This window comes from Neolamprologus brichardi, chromosome 9, assembly GCF_056152115.1.
Source record: "Neolamprologus brichardi isolate AB-2024 chromosome 9, ASM5615211v1, whole genome shotgun sequence".
NCBI classification, from domain to species: domain Eukaryota; kingdom Metazoa; phylum Chordata; class Actinopteri; order Cichliformes; family Cichlidae; genus Neolamprologus; species Neolamprologus brichardi.
Genome location: NC_142112.1, coordinates 34,518,215 through 34,538,371, shown reverse-complemented (window position 1 = coordinate 34,538,371; position 20,157 = coordinate 34,518,215). Strand labels below are relative to the sequence as shown.

The 20,157-nt window shown below is 41.8% G+C and overlaps 1 protein-coding gene across 3 annotated transcripts in view; it reads left to right on the top strand.

Annotated features, from left to right (window-relative positions):
• Positions 1–563: 563 nt before the first annotated feature.
• LOC102798900 (vasoactive intestinal polypeptide receptor 2-like) overlaps positions 564–20,157 on the top strand; it is a 54,791-nt gene continuing 35,197 nt past the window's right edge. The window contains exons 1-4 of one of the 3 annotated variants that reach the window (XM_087846366.1): positions 564–1,003; positions 13,158–13,257; positions 16,615–16,722; positions 17,963–18,066. In XM_087846366.1, the coding sequence (XP_087702492.1) occupies positions 947–1,003; positions 13,158–13,257; positions 16,615–16,722; positions 17,963–18,066 (369 nt within the window). In that variant the 5' untranslated portion in view covers positions 564–946. The remainder of the gene's footprint in view (positions 1,004–13,157; positions 13,258–16,614; positions 16,723–17,962; positions 18,067–20,157) is intronic. The other 2 variants (XM_087846368.1, XM_087846367.1) reach the window with 2 other exon arrangements.

The following is a 20,157-nucleotide window of genomic DNA, read 5'->3' as shown; positions in this document are numbered from 1 at the left end:
AGTGCCTGTATTTATTTTTTCCTTTTAGACATCGCAAAAGTTTGTAAATGAAGCGACTGACGGAGCCCTCGGGCCTACGAGCTTTCAGCTGACAAACTAGCGCCACATTCTATTATTGTGTAAAATTATCGGTTTTTAGCGCCTTTAAAATGTTTCAAACTTATTCTGAAATTCAGGATGCAAAGACGTCAGATTTCAATTTTAAAATTCCGTTAAAAGACTTTGTCTTTAGTCTCGTCTTTCCTCGCGAGAAGATTCGTTTAAACTCATTTTTGCTCGATTGATTCATTAAATGAAAACGAAATTTTGTCCTTAGTGGATCCATTTAAAGGAGCTGCTTTTTTTAGACATCCGCTCTTCGACTCTGATGTCGCTTCTTTCACCGGCAGTGGTTTCCACATCCACAGGAGGTCGCTGTTCGCTTTATATAACAACACTCACTAGAAAGCGCCTTCAGATTGTGGCTGCTTGTGCTCGCGTTGGTTCAGAGACAAGCGAGGGACGTGTGACGGGGACGCGCTTTGCTTTGAACATGAACTGGGAGTGAACTCGGACCACCGCCTCACTGGAACTCGGATCACAGGCCTAAACACACCGGGTTTCGGTCCCAACCTGCAGCGGATTCCTGCCAGTTTGGACCCTTCCAGCTGCGACTTAATTGGCTTTACTTTTCTCCACATCGGGATAAACATTTACCTCAAACTTGCTCTTCTTTGGAAGACTTAAAAGTAATTGTTTCCTGCACCAAAGTGAGCCCCGCTTGTGTGCGCTGAATGAACCTGTGCGTAAAAGCGCGTGCAGCAAAGCGCCTTGATCTCGATCTGAAGACTTTGAGGTTTGGTCACTTCTCATAACACACGTGCTTCCTGCAGAGGATGACAGTCAGATGAGCGCAGAGCTGCTGTTCAGGTGGGTTTAACCCTCCGCTGCTGGATGAGATGCCACCATGTCCTTTACGCACCGACTCGCTCTGCGCCTTCTCATCTTCACCTTCATCCTCACGGTCAGTGCTTCGCTTATTATCATTATTAATGCTTATTTTTCTTCAAATATCAATTGAATCAAAATGCCTTTTATGTTTTTATGATTGATTTTATGGTCTTAAAATATTACCGAGTTACCCAGTTGGCGGTTTGACGTGTTTTATCCGTCATTGTGTTGGAATATCCATTAACTAGACGCACCGTGAGTTCATAAAGTCTAACAATCCATTTATCACCTACAATAAAATGACTTCACTGTTGTTTGGAACAAGGCTGTGACACGTTGGGAGAGACCAGTTCTGGGCATTGATCCAGGTCTGGTCTAAATGGTTTATTGATTTATTTCACAATAATGTGTAATTAACAGCTTCCTCAGCGCTCAGACAAACAGTGATTTAAATGTATTAAGGCTGAACTCATGTGAGACCAGCTTTCAGTCCTCGGGTAAAAGTGTGCGTAATTAACTTGCATTTTACGTCACAAAGCCGTGGAAGTTAAGCAACAGGAGTTTGTTTGGCATTGATTAAATAGAGCAGGGAATCAATGGGTACAGCAGACTGACTCTAACAAACCACCCGCAGAGCTGCAGCACACTGGCATATAGACTAAAGTCCATTTCTGTCCTTACAGGGACCATGAATGACCTTTTTGGTGTCTATAAAGGGCAAGTATATATTTCAGAGCAGTATTAGGTGCAGATTTGCACAGTTTTTTTCTTTAGATTTTAAGGCATCAGGTGACTGTTTGTATTCAACAAACTACAACAAGACACAAGTTTTACTATTCAAGTTAATAAGCAGTTCATAGATTACTTATTTTTGTATCCGAGTGGTTGCTGGGTCAGCGTTTGGCACGATCTCTCTCTGCCAGGTTTGGTTTCCTCTGGGTGCTTTGATTCTCTCGCAGAGACCAAACACATGCTCTAAAATGTTTTATGTGTGGATATTAGAATCTCCAAAACCTGTTCAGGGTTTATGCCACTCGTGGGCTGAGTAGTTAAGAAAATACTCAATTTTCTTTTTTGTGCAGAGGTTAGCGCTGTCACCTCTCAATCTGGATACTTGAAACAGGTCACTCTTGAAAATGAGATTTACATGTTTAAATGAGGGTGAAAACCTGTCATAGTGCAGGAAAATCTGAACTCGAGCGTATAATACAGTATATAATATTTGCAGCCATGACTTTCATTTTTTAGAAATCAGTAAAAAATCATTTTCATCTCTCGTGGAAAAGAACAGAATCTTCTCACTTGATCCTCAGTCATGTATTTGGCACTCATTGGACTTTAAATCTTCTCCAACTGCAGCTGATTTAACATCACACGATAAAGCAGCACTGTAACGTTTTCATTTGCAGGTTTCTCATTTGGCATTTTGTTTGACATAAATTATAGATTCACTTTATGGCTGCTGCTGCTTCTCCTGAGTTAATTTTTCATACTCATGCCTGAGTCACCCTCAGGCCTGTACATATAGACACTGAAGCCCAGGCCTCATTTATTAAAATGGGTCTTTGTGGGTTTGGATAAACCATCAGACACCTCAAGTGGATGATTTTCTTAAAACTGTGCGTAAGTGCACGTCATTGAGGTGACATCAATGGTCCAAATGCACTCAAGTGAGAAACGGGATGATTTTTATTTTAAAGTGAGGGGAAAAAAACTTTGTGTAAAAAAATACTCAAGTGAAGAGAGACAGTCTTTTCATTTTATATGTATTTCTCCAGAACTAGATGAATGACATTTTATCTGATCAGCATTGCAGCTGTTTCTGCAAAGCTCACTGATGCAAACATTTATTTCCAACCTTTCAAATGTGTGGCTAAGTTTTGTTTTCTGCTTGCATTTATTCCCAGACTTTGGACGAGTAATGCATAGTCATGACTCATAACCAAAGCGACGTTTCTCTTCAGTCAGAGCCAAGAGAAAAGGCAGTGATGTTTTCATCATCCCTTCTATCTGACGCTGTTTCCTTCAGCGTTTCCAAAACTTCAAGTTGTGCATTTTGCTTTTTGGGAATGAGCTGGTTGACAGATTGTGTTTTCAGAGCATTTGGCAACAGAGAAACCTGACCGTAACAGTGTTGTTTTGTAACGCTGATGTTGGTCAGCATCTGTGTCATCTTGCAACTCCTTTATAACTGAATCTAAATACAGGCAGCAAACTTCAAAGTTCAACTTTTGATCTGTTGTGGTTTCTGTCTGTTAGACACGAGGAAGGAGTTTCGGAAACAACGATGACACAGGTCTGCTGTGTGTGTTGAATGACTTCTGCTTCCTGTATTGATCAGTCTGGCTGCTCTGTGTGCAAAGAAAAAATGACAAGACTTTGGATGCAGGAGTTACTGCACACAATGTAATTTGCTGCTAACGTGTGAAAGCTGCAATTAAAAACATGCATTTGCAAACACAAAATCAGACATGTATCACACGGCATCTCTCACTGTGATGCATGAAGCTAAGCTGTGATAAACCCTTGTAATCGCCTCCTGTATTTGTACGTTTAACTGTCAGCGCTGCCTCGGGCGACTCTGCAGAGACAGTTGAACTGAAATTCTGCAGAGTGACGTCAGGAAATGGCACTCGTGTTTACGAACCACGCTTCTCTGTGAAGAAAGAGAGGTGTGTGTGTGTGTGTGTGTGTGTGTGTGTGGTGGGGCCCTCTCAGCTCAAACTGTTGCAGAAGGAGTGAAAAGGTCAGTGGCTTCTTCTGATCTTTGCACACTACGGACAAGGTTGATTAGCTGAAGCCGTGAGTTCTTTAAAATCTGCATCAGAGGCATTTTTTTTAAATGCAGAAATGTTAATATGTGTGTATAAATAAATAAAATAAAATAAATAAAAATGCTGCTTTTCCCAATGACCCTCAGTCCCAGCTTTGAAGTTGGTTTCCTAGTATTTATATGGTGGTGAGATCTGCACTTTGTGCACTTTGTGCACTTTGTGGTTTACACAATGAGGGTCATGTTCATCCTGCATTATTAAAGCAGTTTATAGGCCAGCAGCTGACATGGTGTTGCACAGCTCACTGTGTAAGACACGGACTGCTGCAGCGTAAAGTTTAAGAGGTTTTTAACCAGAATTTCATCATAATTATAATTTTGGATCAAGTTGTTGCTTTTTTCCATCCAGTTTTGCTTTAAAGTCCTAATTTTTGTCTTACTTTATAAATCATCAGCAGTTTAGTTTCACCCCTGCTCAACACTACTGCACTTACTGCAAGCCTGAGCTGTTTCATCGGATACTGGCTTGCTTTGGCTGATCAAAGCAGCATTAGAAAAAGTACAGCAGTTTTCTGTCTAGTTTTAAATTGTAATAATATTTGGCCGTCACAAATTCCATGGCACAACATTTGAGAAATCACAGCTCTTGCTCATGCAATGTAAATATCTGCTTAACCCTTGGATGCACAACCTACCAATACCTACACTCTTCCACGAGTGGGGTCAAAAATGACCCCAAATAGAAACAATGCATTTTGCTATAAACTCGGTTGTTATTCTTCAAAATCTTTAAAAAGAAGAGTTGTAATATTCTCATATTTGAGGTATTCCTCATAAAACGTGTTTGTGACATGATGCATTTTTATTTATTTTTTCATTAATTTTAAGAAATTGCAGTTTTTGTATCACTTCTATCACTTTTGTATGCTTGCTCTGCATATACTGCAGAAGCTGGGTCTTCCCTCTGAAAGGCACAAGTTGTTCATCCACTGTAACACAATCACTGAGGATGAATTTCTGCCTGCCGTTGACCAGGAACAGGCCCCATATGTAGCAGAAAGCTGCCATGTGGTTTGTTTTCAGTCAGTAGGCTCTGGTCCTCTTGTCATCAAAGTGCAAGACGGGCGAATATCGTCAAATCTTTGAATAAACATAGTGGCCTTGTACAATGGGTTATGCAGAGGACTCCCAAAAACACACCGACTGGTACATCCCAGTTCTTCTCACTTCCTGCAAGAATGGTCAATCAAATGAAGGCCAGGAGCTTAAGTTTGATTACATTTTTCCACTCTTTTCCCCTGTCTGTGGCTACTCTTCATGCCTTCATGTTTGTGTATGTCAGCACCTCTTCTTTTCTATTATCAGACATGAACATCTTTCATGTATCTATTGGGGAGACAGTACTAGACCCAGGTGCAAGCCCTGGCTGACTAATTCAGAATATTGTGGCTCGAGCAGTAAGAGGGGCTCATTCTGTTAGACTCAATATCCATTTCCTCTTCAGATGACTCATCAGAGGACTCCTCTGTGTCTGACTGGCCTTGTTTAGTGGGGGGGACAATAGTCTGGGTCCTCTATATCTTAGATGTCAGATTCTGAGTCAGTGCCTCTGATGGGCTCTTCATCCCATCCGTCCTGGATCATCTGTAGGTCCACAGGGATCCTAGCTGGCCTCATAGCAGCCATGTTACTTTAAATATTAAAAATGAGAAAGGACAATGTTTGAAATTCACAGAAAACTATAAACAGGGCTGCACATAATGGTCCGCAGGTGCGCATTTGCTGTCAAAATAAAAGACGCGCACCAGATAACAAGTTGGAACACGCGTTTGCGTACATAAGATAATCTGGAGGAGGACAGACATTTGTTCAGAACTCTTAAAGATGTCGAAGAAGCAAGCTCCGTAAGCAAATACTTTGGTGTTCCTCCACCGCAAAAGAAGCGCGTATTCTCTGAATTTCTGGGAATACTTTTATTTTGACAGCGAATGCGCACCTGCAGACCACTTATGTGCAGCCCTGACTATAAATCATGTATGTTACTGTGTAAAAATTCATTCCTGATCCATCAGAAGTGTAAGTGGGTCAGTCAGAGTTGCTAAGAATGAAAGTTTCATAGAAGATTCCACAGGAACTGCTTGGGGTCATTTTTGACCCCACTTGTGGAAGAGTGGGGTTGTGATACAAAAACTGCATTTTTTTTAAATTAATGAAAAAATAAATAAAAATGCAAATGGCCTCATGTTACAAACATGTTTTATGAGGAATACCTGGAATATGAATATATTACAACTTTTCATTTTAAAGATTTTGAAGAAAAACAACCCGTGGGGTCATTTTTGACTAAGGGTTAAGGGCTCTAAAGTTCCTTTATGCTTATGTTTCTATTGTTCCAACAGCATATTCACATGGAAATATAATCACTGAAATGCAAAGACTGGTAAATGACATAAATATATCAATATAAAATGTCATATTCAAGTTTCTTTAGCCTTCTTATCCTCACTGCTTCCCCTGCAAGCCACTTTGCAACCTACCTCGTCCTTGTCCATGTCTTGTTCCATAGGGACTTTCAGACTCCTCCGTGTAAACACATGAAGGTGTCTGAAAGGGTAAGAATAGAGCTGTAGCTTCAAATATAAAATACTGCAAATGATTTTTTTTCTTTGACTGATGGAGTCCAGAGCTACGTAGTCAGTGGACTAAGTAGACAGACCTTTTTCAAACATACCCCTGACCTTGATGTGTTTAAATGTTCAGACACTTGAGCTCAGGCTTCTGTTTCAGAGCTGACTCTGCTGCTTTTACCGTCCTCAGCGAGCTGAATGAGTCTGGCGTGGTGGAGTCGGGTCAGGGGAGGAGGAGGTTTGGGATTACAGACTGGTGGAGAAAAAAAAGCGTTCTTTTGTTTAGTTTAATCCAGAACATTTTATCCCTTACCTTGTAATGGATCTGTGTGTCTCTGTGTGTATTTGTGTGTATTAGTGCTTATTAGATGAAAGAGATTATGCTGTTTGTTTAGACGGCGATGGATTAAATAAGATTGTTTATCTTTTCCTTTTGCTTGTGTCTATTTATAGTTTGTTTGTTTTGAAAAGCAGGAAGTGAGAACAGAAAGGACATAATCCAAATGTGTAGCCAAATTTCGAGTTGAAGAAAGCAGCACCTCCATCTGGAACATTGGGACTTTAAAACAATAGTAATGATGTCAATCTGAAACTGGAGGCCTGCACTGTGATGCAGCATTTGAGGGCCTAAGTTATAACTTCAGGTTTAAAGCTGTTTTTTCATTGTGATCAAGGTGGTTCACTTCTTACCTACATGCAAACTTCACCTGCAGGCCTAACCTGCTTGATCACCGTGACTGTGCAGATGCATTCAAATAGTACATGAAGCCACTGAGATACTGAAAAGACTCATATTTTAGTGTTTTTATGAGGCAACAAGATTTAGATCCACCGACAAACGATAAGATAAGCAGGGCTTGAATTTGCTCGGAGCCCACCTTCTCCTCCTCTTTAAGGCTCTGTGTGGATGTGCCCTCTTAGCTTGATTTTACTGAACAGCTGCAGTGTCACAGCAGCAGGATCCACATTAAGAAAGGTCCTGTGTGCATTTTAAGCAGGCGGTAACTTCATTAATTATTTACGCCTCCTAATGTGTTCCTGTGAAGTCACGTAGCCTTATTAACCCAAATGCTTTCCCACATAGCGACGAGCCGAGCTGCTGCACACATTTGCAGCTTCCACAGCGGGTTGAGGATGATCCAGGCACCATCAGACACCGTCAGAAATACCATTTAACAAAAGATTGTTTCATCTAGCGCAAGGATGTCAAAGTCAATTTCAATCGTGGGCCACATGCATGCACAGCTACTTTGAAAAGTCCACTTTCCACAGTATGTAACAGTTTTTCTACATGATAGAGAAATGCTGCTGCGGTAACTGAAATCTGTTGGCTCTCTGGACCCACGGTAAAAAAACTAAATGTCTTTACTTGATAGTCTATCTGTCATATTATTGTTTATTTATTGCACAGTTACTTTGGTGTATGATAAATAGCCATGGGAGAGGTTTCATAGCTGTAGGAAAACCCTCCTTCACATTTGTTAGTGCCAGATTACACCCAGATTATAGTCTTATAGTCTTTGCTGAGCTGATTCTGGATCCTGGGCCTTATGTTTGACAGCCCGGCTCTAGAGAACCTCAATATTAAGAATAGCTGTAGTTTAGACAGGATCTAATGGCTGCTGTTTTTTCTTTAGCTTTTGCTTTGTTGCTCAGTCGTTTAATGTGACTCTGGCAGTAACGTCCACAGAGAGTTTAAAAGATGGACGTAGTCTCCCTCGTGTCATCCATTAGTTACTAAAGTCTAAAGTTTTAAACCTGGACCTGAGCGTTTCCAACTCATGGACGTGTAATTGATAGTTGATGATGAGCATTTCCTGGATGAGCTTTGCCATTCTAGGAGTCGGACATTTGCTGTCTGACTCCTGGTATCAGGGAGAATGTAGGTTTAATGCACTTTACATCAGCTTTATGTAAACACAGTTTTTGAGCTTGTTTGCTTTTATTTTGATTAGTTGGTGGAAAGAAGACAGGAAACTGGGAGATGCCCAGGGGCAAAACATACAGTAAAAGGCCTTGGGGTAGACTTGAATATGGGCCTCTCCATTAGCCTTGTGGCATCTATTCAACCCAACGAACTATAGTGGCTCCCATTTAAACCCGATGTCCCAACCTTCTGCGTAACCTGAGAAATGTAACTGCACGTTGGGTCAATATCACAATGACTTGAATGCTGTGGACAGGTATGGTGTAGGATAAAAGGAGTTCCTGGTTACTATGGAAGTTAAGCTAGGTTACGTAGTTTGGTGGGAAAAGGCTAAATTTAGGCATTTACATTTAATTTCAGACATATTATTCTGAAAATTTACCTGTTGAGCATTTCTTTGCACAACGATACTCAGCATAATCCACATTTATTGAAGACAAGTTGCGTGCAGTAAGGGTGAAGCCCCTTACTTCACTTAACAAGGACCGCCGCTCCTCTCACGTCCTTGTTTAGCACCTAATCATTCTGTAGCTGATTTCCTTTCCGTACTGGAATCAGCTCAAGTGATCGTTCATCTTATTTGATGCAGCTGTTGAGGCCTCTGTGTCTACATGTGTGGAAGTGTTGTTTGAAGTCTGAGTCTCTCCTTTGATTGGTCACTTAAAGACAGAAGGAAAGTGATTTTTGATTGGTGAGCATGATAGGTGACATCATGGTCAGGTTTTTGGCTAAAGAAGTTTTAGTGTGTGTGTGTGTGTGTGTGTGTGTATAAACAGACTGACAGATCTGAAACACTGTGCAGAGTGACCATAAATCTAAGTGTAAACAGACCTCCCAACACACACGCACATTCGCGGTATATCAGTGAATCAAGTTGACACATGAACTTGTTCTGTTTGAGTGTTTTTCTTTGTTCGTGTTGCCCTTTGTGTACAGTCTGTTTGAGTGTGTGTCCATGGCTACCATCAGCTGTACCATCACACACACTCACACATATGAGGGTTTGACGGTGTCAGCAGGAAAATTTGGGTTATGGTTCTCATTCAGTAGCACTCGAGTGGGCACAGTCAGTACGAACGAGGTGAGGCTAATTAATGAGGTTCAGATTGAAATCTGTTTTCAAAGGCAGCTTCTGTGGAGCAAATATAAACCTCCGCATTTTCAATCGCTCAGAAGCTTTCTTTTTTTCTTTCTGTAATAGATCGCCAGTTCTCAGTTCATTTTAAAGAGTCGGTTTTACCCAGTTTACATTTGCTGTTATTGTTTTTATTATTTAATCATTTAGGGTATTTGTTATGGGTGCTCATTCCGTTCTTCATAAACACAGGTGCCTCTTTGTGCTGATAAAGTTTATTAAATTGATAAAAACTGCAACCAAATACTTTTCAAATATATAAATGTATTTCTAATTTGTAGTTAATATCATAACTGTTTAAATTTGTTATTTTTTTCTCGAAAGTTTAACTAAAATTGAACTTTCCCCTTACTATATTAACCCTTATTGAGTCTTTTCATTTTAGTGTGACCTGGATGACCGAGTTGCAGTAGCAATACCCTCACTCAGCATCACCTCATGTTGCTTTAGGCTACGTCCACACGTACACGGGTATTTTTGAAAATGGAGATTTTCTGTTTTCGTTTTAAAAAATAATCCCGTCCACACGTAAAGGCAGAAATGAAGGAAAACGCTGCTAGGAACATGCCAAAAACAGGTGGCGCTATATTCCTAACCGTGCAGAAATGTTGGCCAATCAGAAGTCTAGAAGCCTCGGTGGGAAAAAGTAAACAAAGCTGGGGCATAGAAGCAGAACCGAGTTGTATGTGTGGAGGGACAGTAACTGTGTGTATATGTAAGCATTTAAACACTGCAGAGAGAACAATTAACAGTAACAGTATTGTAGAAATTCATTTCACCGAAACAATAACGTGGCGCACAGTGTGACGTCAAAAAATGCGCACACCTTTGATGCTGAGTTTTCCTCGTTTTTCTCGTCCACACGTAAGTGCAAAAACTGAGTTTTCAAAAATATCCACCCTGGCCGGAGTTTTTAAAAATCTCAGTTTTCAGTGACCAAAAATGCCGTTTACATGTGGACGAAAGGTGCAAACGCATAGAAAAATCTGCGTTTTCAAAAGTACGTGTGGACGTAGCCTTAAACTACAAGATAAAGAGCCTACATACCTCCGACAGAGCCGGGCTCCAGAATGGGCAGCTATCTGCCTTAACTGATTGGGGTCGATGGGGGAAAACAGGAAAAAAGACATGCTGTGGAAGAGAGCCTGAGATTAATAACAACTAATGGTTATATAGGGCTTTATAAGACAGCCTGATAATAATAAAGGCTCGGGTGTGAAATTTATGGTTTTCAGGGTTTTTAGCGTTAACTCGGGTTCCCTGGGTCTTTTCCCGTGTTGTAGTTGAGTGTTTTATTTTGAAAGAAATATTTACGCGTTACCATAGCAACCAGAGAGCATTAAGGGGCAGAGAGGAGGATGTTGTTGGGGCATTTCAGGTGGACGCTGCTAATAAAGTTACACAATTACACAGCGAATTCAGGTTTATTATTATATTTACAAAATACCACAGTTTTTGTCTTGGTCGTATCATTTTATTTAGTTGTATTTATCTTTGACACCTTAAAAGCGCAAAAAAGGTTGGAGACCGCTGGTCTATAATATATATAGAACTGGTCCTAGCATGGAACCCTGTGGACTCCATAATTAACTTCAGTGTGTGGAAAGGACTCTCCATTTACATGAACAAATTGGAGTCTATTAGACAGATATGTACCAGGACCTTTAATACCTACGGCATGCCCTAATTGCTATGATAAAATTTTATAAATAACAGTGTCAAATGCAGTGCTGAGGTCTAGCAGGACAAGCACACAGATGAGTCCACTGTCAGAGGCCATGAGAAGATCATTTGTAATCGTCACTAAAGCCGTTTCTGTGCTGTGATGAATTTTTAAACCTGGCTGGAACTCTTCAAATAAAACTTCCCTCTGAAATGATCACAGTCATTACTCTCAGCTCACGTCACACTGTGACTGTCTGCAGAAAGGTTGCCTCCTATCAGACGACTGCAATTGTGTTCCGATCAAAATTGTGCAGCTCTGGGAAACATTTAGTCATCACAAAGTCACCAGGCAGCCCCTGCTTTTTTTTGTTTTGTTTTTTGTAGATGCAAGGAGGTTGCTGTTTTATTTTTACTGCATTAGCTTACTCTGAATCAGGAGGTAGCTTTGTCACGCTAAGTGGGTAAGGTGTTGGATGATTTTTGGTTGAGCCGTTTAATGTAAGTTTGCTTGATGGACATGATCTCATTTTGGTGCATGACATGAGCCTATTGTTTGTAGTATTTTTATGTAATAAAGTATCAATATTTGGTGTCCCTTTTTTATTACAATATCATCATGCTAAATATCCAAATACTGTGCTGTATCGATCCAACCACCACACGCCCCCAACCCGAGGAGTCAGTCTTACAATCGTTGGAAAATAAAAAGTTCTCACAGGCCTCTGTGCAGCCCTGTGATAGGCTAATTACACCACATGATTGATTAGGTGTCTCGGTTATAGAACCTCCTTTAGGAGCAATAACTTTAATTAACTGCTTTCTGTGGGACTTTATCAGTTTCTCACATGGTTGTGGGAGAATTTGGGCCTATACTTCTTCACAGCGTCACTTCATTTAATTTGCTCATGAACAGCTCTCACCACAACATTTCAATCAGCTTGAGGTCTCTGGGTCACTTTGCAACACTTTGGTTTTTAAACAGGCTGTTCATCAAACTCTGGGTATCCTTCGTTCATCTGGACTCACTCACACTAATCCTAACACCGACAATCAAGATAAGTGGTCACACAAAGCTTTCCTAAATTGACCGAAGGATTTCCCAATTTAACTACAAGTGTGCTCACTTGAAAAGGGTTGTTGTGACAGCATCTAACAATCACAAACATGGAAGAATGTACTCAGATTACACACGTACACACACGCACACACGATACAGGCTGGAAGTAACACAGCTGCTGCAGACAATCCGCAGAGTGAGTGGGTGTGAGAGGAAAGGTTCAGTAAAGCAGTTTAGTACCAGGGTGCAGTAAGATTGTGTGTGAACTTTAATAAAGTTTGGTCAGGTCAGGAAAGAAAGCTAGCAAATATGTTGACTGTGAGCTAACAGATGTATCAGTATCACAACTGTGTCATTAAGAGACAGGATAATCTGGTGGATTATATACTCAAGTACTTCATTAAATACATGTTGTTGTTATTCCCTCAGCTGTAGCTTTGGTGGGGTTTAACGCTCTGAGAGTAAAAATTAAATACAAAAACAGAATTCACATAAAGACTTGGAGTATCTGCAGATTTGATGCACAAATTAGAATCATATTAATGCTTTTAAAACAATAAAACTGTTGTGAAACTGTTTGCAGCCAACATAGAATAAAATAAAGGACCAAAGTTGCCTGTGAGACTCTGGACTTATTGCCGATGCGCTTCAGGGAAAGACAAAGATTATAGAAACTTCCTGCTGTCTGCAGAGGCCTCTGAGGGATCCTTCATGAGTGGTGACACTGTTTTATGGAGATTTGATTGTGTCATACACGCTGATCTCTAACGAGGAACCTAACCTGCTTCGGTTTTTGCTTTTAGCAGGAGAAGTTTTTTTTGTATTCCCAAATCATCACCACTGCCTAAATCCTCCCCCTGAAAGCTGCAGATAGGAGTGAAAGGAGAGCAGATCGCAGAAACATGAACTTTACTCCAGAAAACTGGAGCACGTATGTCAAACACCAGCGTGCACAGCACAACCTGAGACAAAGAGCCTGACGCAGGAGGTTTGTTCATTTTGGAGATAATATTCATAAGATGTATTTCCCTTCATCCCGACAGGTTAACGGAATGTTTTCTCCCTGCCAGTTCTACTGGGAGATGCAGAAAGCAAAGAGTGACTGTCAGACACAGCTGCAGCTGAACAGTTCCACTCATGCAGGTACGCATGCACTGAAACACACACGAGCAAGTGTTTGGAAATCCCCATCCAAAGTATTTTACGATAAGTCTGCTGCGTGTGCAGGAGCAAAATAATCTGCTGCAAGAGCATCGCTGAATATTAGGCCTCGGAAAAGTATTTAGATCCATATCAAGTAAGGAAAAGTGTGTGTGTGTGTGTGTGTGTGTGTGTGTGTGTGTGTGTGTGTGTGTGAGTGCACTGAATGAGGTCAGTTGATGTGAAGTGGTCGGTGTCTCTGGACGCTATTTCAGACGGTTTTGCAACACTGAGCTGTTTACCTTGTGAGATCAAACACTCCACAAGAGGCACAAACTCACACATACATGCACACACACAAATGTACACATGTACACATACACAAATGCTAGCTATAAAGGTTAAAAAAGCTTCTTCAGGTACCTGCTTGGAGGGTGGATCAAAGAGAAATCAAACATACCTCTTTTCTGCACTTGTGCTACAATCAGATGATTTAAAAATCATTTATTTTGATCAAGAAAGGATAAAAACGTGAAGGCAAAGTGAAAACTGTGTGACCTGCATGCAGCAAATAACAAAAGCACTGAGCAGTCAGACTTGAAGACTTCATTTTTCCACATCTTTGATATTCCCTCATTTTTAGAGGTCACCACAGCAACATCCTCCTCTGTCAAACCAACCCTTTGCATGTCCTCCTTCACTACATCCATGAATCTCCTCTGAGGTATTCCTCTTTTCCTCCTGCCTGGCAGCTTCACAATCAACAATCTTTGTCCAATATACCCACGTTCCCTCTGCACATGCCCAAACCATCTCAGTCCTGTCTCTCTATGTTTGTCTCCCAACAGCTCCACCTGAGCCATCCCTTTGATGCACTCATTTCCAATCTTGTCCAATTGGTCATTCCCAGTGATAATTTTAGCAGTGCCACAGTCTCTAAAAGATAAAGCATAGCAGGTTTCCCCACCTTGTAAACTTTCCCTTTCTACTCTTGCTGCCATCCAACCATCCATCCATCCACCCATCCATCCATCCACCCATCAATCCATCCAACCATCCATCCATCCATCCACCCATCAATCCATCCATCCATCCATCCATCCATCCATCCATCCATCCAGCCATCAATCCATCCATCCATCCATCCACCCATCCACCCATCAATCCATCCATCCATCCATCCATCCATCCATCCACCCATCAATCCATCCATCCATCCATCCACCCATCCACCCATCAACCCATCCACCCATCCAACCATCCATCCATCCACCCACCCATCAATCCATCCATCCATCCATCCATCCATCCACCCATCAATCCATCCATCCATCCATCCACCCATCCACCCATCCATCCATCCATCCATCCACCCATCCACCCATCCATCCATCCACCCATCAATCCATCCATCCATCCATCCATCCATCCACCCATCAATCCATCCATCCATCCATCCATCCACCCATCAATCCATCCATCCATCCATCCACCCATCCATCCATCCATCCATCCATCAATCCATCCATCCAACCATCCACCCATCAATCCATCCATCCATCCATCCATCCACCCATCCACCCATCAACCCATCCATCCATCCACCCATCCATCCATCCATCCACCCATCAATCCATCCATCCACCCATCCATCCATCCATCCATCCATCCACCCATCCATCCATCCATCCACCCATCCAACCATCCATCCATCCACCCATCAATCCACCCATCCATCCATCCAACCATCCATCCAACCATCCATCCATCAATCCATCCATCCATCCACCCATCCATCCATCCATCCATCCATCCATCCATCCATCCATCCATCTTCTTGCGCTTATCGGGGGCAGCAGAAGAAGCCCAGTCCTCCTTCTTCCTGGCCACACCCTCTAACTTGTCTGGTGGAACACCAAGGCGTTCCCAGGCCAGCCGAGAGATATAATCTCTCCAGCGTATCCTGGGTCTGCCCCGGGGCCTCCTCCTGGTGGGACATGCCTGGAACACCTCACCCAGCAGGTGCGTGGGAGGCATCCTAGTCAGATGCCTGAACCACCTCAACTGGCCCATTGGAGCTGCTGCTCCTCCTGGATGGTTGAACTCCTCACCCTATCTCTAAGGGAGAGGCCAGCCACCCTTCAGAGGAAACTCATTTCCGCCGCTTGTATCTGCAAACTCATTCTTTCGATCGCTACCCACAGCTCGTGACCATAGGTGAAGGTAGGGATGTAGACTGACAGGTAAACTGAGAGCTTCACTTTTCACTCAGCTCTCTGTTCACCACAATGGACCAGTACAGCATCTCCATCACTGCACTGTCGACCTCCCGCTCCCTTCTCACCTCACTCGTGAATAAGACCCTGAGATACTTAAACTCCTTCACGTTGGCAGGAACTCATCCCAGAATGATCCAGAGTGGGCTCTCTACTCGTTTCTGTCTCCAGATTTGGAGGTGCTGATTTTCATTCCTGCTGCTTCACACTCAGCTGTGAACTGCTCCAGTGTGAGTTGGAGGCCTGTTATCCTTCTGTCACAATTTACGTCTGACAATATAGAAATAAAGTAAGGTAATGCATTACTTTTTTGAGAAGTACCCCGGATGGAAACGCGCATTAATTCATACGCGTCAAAAGTGATGGTAACGTACAAAGTGACACCATGGATATGCGTGCTGTGATGCTCACACAAACCTCTGTGTGATGCTTGAGCTGACTGACGAAGCAGCTTTGTTTTTTAACCTCTTGTTTTTCAGCAAGAATAAAGGGCTCAGAGAATAAAAGGCTTGAAGGACTGCTGCACACAATCGGCATCAGTAGAGTCTCCAGATGTTCACGACTTATATTAGGATGATTTCTGTGTGAAACCACAACACGAGTAACCAAAGACTGACGCACAGACATACAGAGGCTGTTCTGTTGTTTGTGAACGGTCGTGTGTGTGAATGTTTGAGCACAGAGATAATAAAATGTGTTTAATCTGTGTGGTCTCAGCTTTCAGACTGTGAGCTTTTTCTCACGCTGCTCTATAGATACACATGTGTGTTTGATGTTAAAGGACAGTACCAGCATTAGTTACTCTCAGGCCTCATCAGGCTACATTTATTTTTAACTTAACTATTAAGAGGCCTTCAGAGTGTTAAGTGAATGTCTTTGTTGTCCCTCCTGGCTGAGCAGTAAAGCTAAATGTCCAAACCTCACAGGCTGCTTTCATGTGGGCTGGATTTATTGTCCACGTTCAATCAGCAGCTCGCACAGAAGCTCCACACAGGTCGCTCAGCCAAACAGGAAGTTCTGTGCAGGCAAGTTCACACTTCTAACGTCCGTGCGTGTGTGTGTATCTCTGTATATATCTGTCCAGGATGTCACGGCGAGTGGGACAACGTTTCATGTTGGCAGAGCGCCGCGGTCGGCGATGTGCTGACCTTACACTGTCCCACCCCCTTCCTGCTGCTTTTTCACAAGAACGGTGAGCTTCTTCTCAGAGACACACTTCCTCCTGCTGCCCTTCAATCATCTTTGTTAACACACACACACACACACACACACACACACACACACACACACACACACGACTTGCTAAAAAAAAACAAAAAGTGTGATCTGGAAATTATACAGAATTTCAGTTAAAGGAAGCTTCAACTTCCCCCGACTTTTAAAACATTTTAAGACGGCTGACACTTAGTATGACCCCGCCACACAAAGTCTGAGGACTGTGCAGCAGTTTGTGGACTGTTTAAAAACTGTGGCATACTCAACATTTTATTATTTATTATATTTTAGTTTTTGTGTGCTCGAAAACTTTGAAATCTTCATCTTGTTGAACTCTGATACAGAAAAATAATCCTTTATAAGTATCCAGTGGATTCACTCAAATGCCACCAGTCTCAACACTAATAAGGAGTGATTAAGTTTGCTTAAGTGAAAAGATGTTTGTGTGGCTTTTACTACCATTGAAATTCTTTAATACTTGTCTTATTTTAAATATAACAGAACTTCTTTGACCTCTTTCTTTTTTAACTTTCTGCCATTTCTCACTTTGACTTGTGGCTCTTTTATCGTCTCCATCCAGTGCTTCCTGAGCTGCTTCTTTTAATGTTTGTGATCATTTGCACAGCGGCTGACGCCATTTGTCCGACCCTCTGTGATTTCCCTCAGTAGCATCAGTGAGCGGCTGGTTTATCCTCCTCTCGCTGCCCCTGCAGAAACACACAGCATTAATACATGAGCACCACAATCAGCACCACAGATGAGAACAGTAGCTGCTCAGTATCAAAAGTCCTCACTGAGGCCTACGAATGTGCCTGCCTCTGATGAGAGCTGTTTGAGAGGGTAAAAACAGACATGTGTCGTCATTATGCTGATTCTTTGAGTGTCCGGGTCCTGTGGCTTCAAAACAAGCCCAAATCATGAGCCCTCCACCACCATGCTGACAGTTGTGTTTGGTTTTCTCCAAATGTGGCGCTCTGATTAGGAATAAACATCTCCACTTTGTTTTTGTCTGTCCAGGCAACTGCTGCTGTGAATCTGACTGCACTGGTGTTATATAATTGTTATTCCAGTTATCCAAATCTAAAATCTGTGGACAAATATCACTGAAGCTTTAAAAAATGGGGGCAATATATCTTTATATGCAGCACTGATGTTAGATTTCATGAAATCTATAGTTCAGTTCTAAAAGGCTCTAAAACCCGTCGGTTTTCTTTCAGGCAGCCTCAGCAGGAACTGTACAGAGAGTGGATGGTCCACCGTCTATCCCGACTACATCATCACCTGCACGAGCACCTTAGAGACCCCAGAGACAACCAAAAGGGCAAGTTTGACGTCTGTGGTGTGTTTACGTTTGTGTGCCTGTGAGCGCAGTTATGAGTTATATGAAGCACCACTGTGATTGGAGTTGTGCTGCTTGTGAACAACTCTTTTAATCCTTTTCCGGCCTGAACCTTTTTAGCTGGTGAATTCATTCAGTTTTCTCATCCTCTCTCAGTCCAATCACAGTTAATGTGATAAACTTTACATGATAACATAACATAATATATAAGAAGGACTAATTTTTTTGTCTTTACAGTGAAGAAACTGGTGTGTGTTTGAAGCCTGATCAAAGTTGTGTGTTCGGTTTTCATATCTACTTGGTAGCTGCTGAAACTCTCAGGTCTGTTGTCTAATGAAGCTGAAGGCCTTGGACCCATCGCTGTTAATGCAACATTATCAGTATTGGTTTATCAGGGTTCTTGGATTCTCAAATGAGGTAGAAGATTAGTCAGAGCGGTTGCAAGGTGGTTAATTTGGCTTGGATGGTTAAAAACATGCTAACTATAAAGAAAACATGAAAATATTAAATCACTCATGGATCAAATATCATTGATACACCACAGCTGTTGATTTATGATTTATTTACCTCCATGTATAGCTTTTATGTATCAACTACACGTGCATACACTTAATAATTTGAGGGAATAAAACTATTTTTTTTATTCTTTTTCATCCTTTTTTAAATTTTCCCCTCAAAATGATATCAAGATATAAACAAAAAGGTTCATGTGTGTGTTCATCAGTGTTTTTATAGGACATAATTAGGAAACAAAGGAAGCATAAGGATAAAAAATAAATAAAAATCAGTTGTTGAAGCATCTTTTCACAGAAAAAAAATGTTTAGCTGCTTGTGATAAATGTAGCTTCTGGCTCTTTACTGTAGGAGTTCACGTGTTCATCTGACAAGCAAAAGGTCCTTGGTTTGATTCTTGGAGGAGACCCAAATGCTTCTGGGGTTGCATCAGGAAGGTCACTGTAAAAATCTGCCAAATCAAACATGCAAAGCTCTCTGCGGGGCTGACCTCTTTCAAATAAGGGAGCAGCTGAATGTAGCTTTAATCATAAGAGTTTAAAGTTTAGTTGGAGTCCTTTGACGTGAATTTGTTTGAGGACACAGTGCAAGTGAAACTGCTGTGTACAGGTTTTAGCACAAGCGTGATTTCCGTTTGGGTTCTGATCACAAAAAACGTACGTGCCACGTCTCACGCAGCACATGCTCGGCCTGTGGATGATGTTGGGAGAGTTCGTGGGCTGATTTGACCCACTTTAAAATGCTTTCATTGCAAGAGGAAGCAAACCAACCACAGAACAGTTGCAGATAAATCATTTTTACCGGATTTGATCGGGAAAAAGCTGAACTCAGACTAGTTTCAGTGTGCTGTTAGTTGGTTTGTTGGAGACGGGGAAACTCTTTGTCCAGAGGTCTGTGCTGCTAAGCAGGATTTCAGGTTTAGCGAGCCACCCACAAAGGTGATGCAGCTGTTACCTGGGTAAATCTCCATGGTAACTAACCCATGGTTTATGTTAGAAATCAACATGTACAAATCACTTTTCGTCTAAATGAAGAATTATGAAGAATAGACTAAAAAGCAATGATAAAGGAGCTAAAATGTGTAGTGTAAATTATTTATAACTCACCTTCAGAATGATAAATCACTATTTTGTAGCCTGACAGCACTGAGGTCGAGTTTGGGGCGACATCGTCTTAAGTAGAAGTTGTTATAACACCATTTCTGATGCTGCAGGCTTTCAGCCGGAGTTTTGTGTGTAGCATGAATAAGTAAAGACCTACACACCCTCTGTAGCTCAAATCAAAGCTGTTTGTCTGCAAAACTAATCATTCATATTTCTAGTATTATAAAACACAGTTTAACTGTTGATTCTAAGCAGCCAGCTTCCACTTGCCTGACACTGGCCTCTATCTCTTTCTCTGTAACCAGTTGTCAACAAGTACAGTGGAAAATAAGACAAATTACCACAACACAATCAGCATATTTTGCAGTATCATTAAATCTGTGGTTTTGTGTGGGCTAACAACATTCTGCACAGGCGTGTGGATGCAGCTTTGTGGAAAGATGCCTGCTGCAGGCCT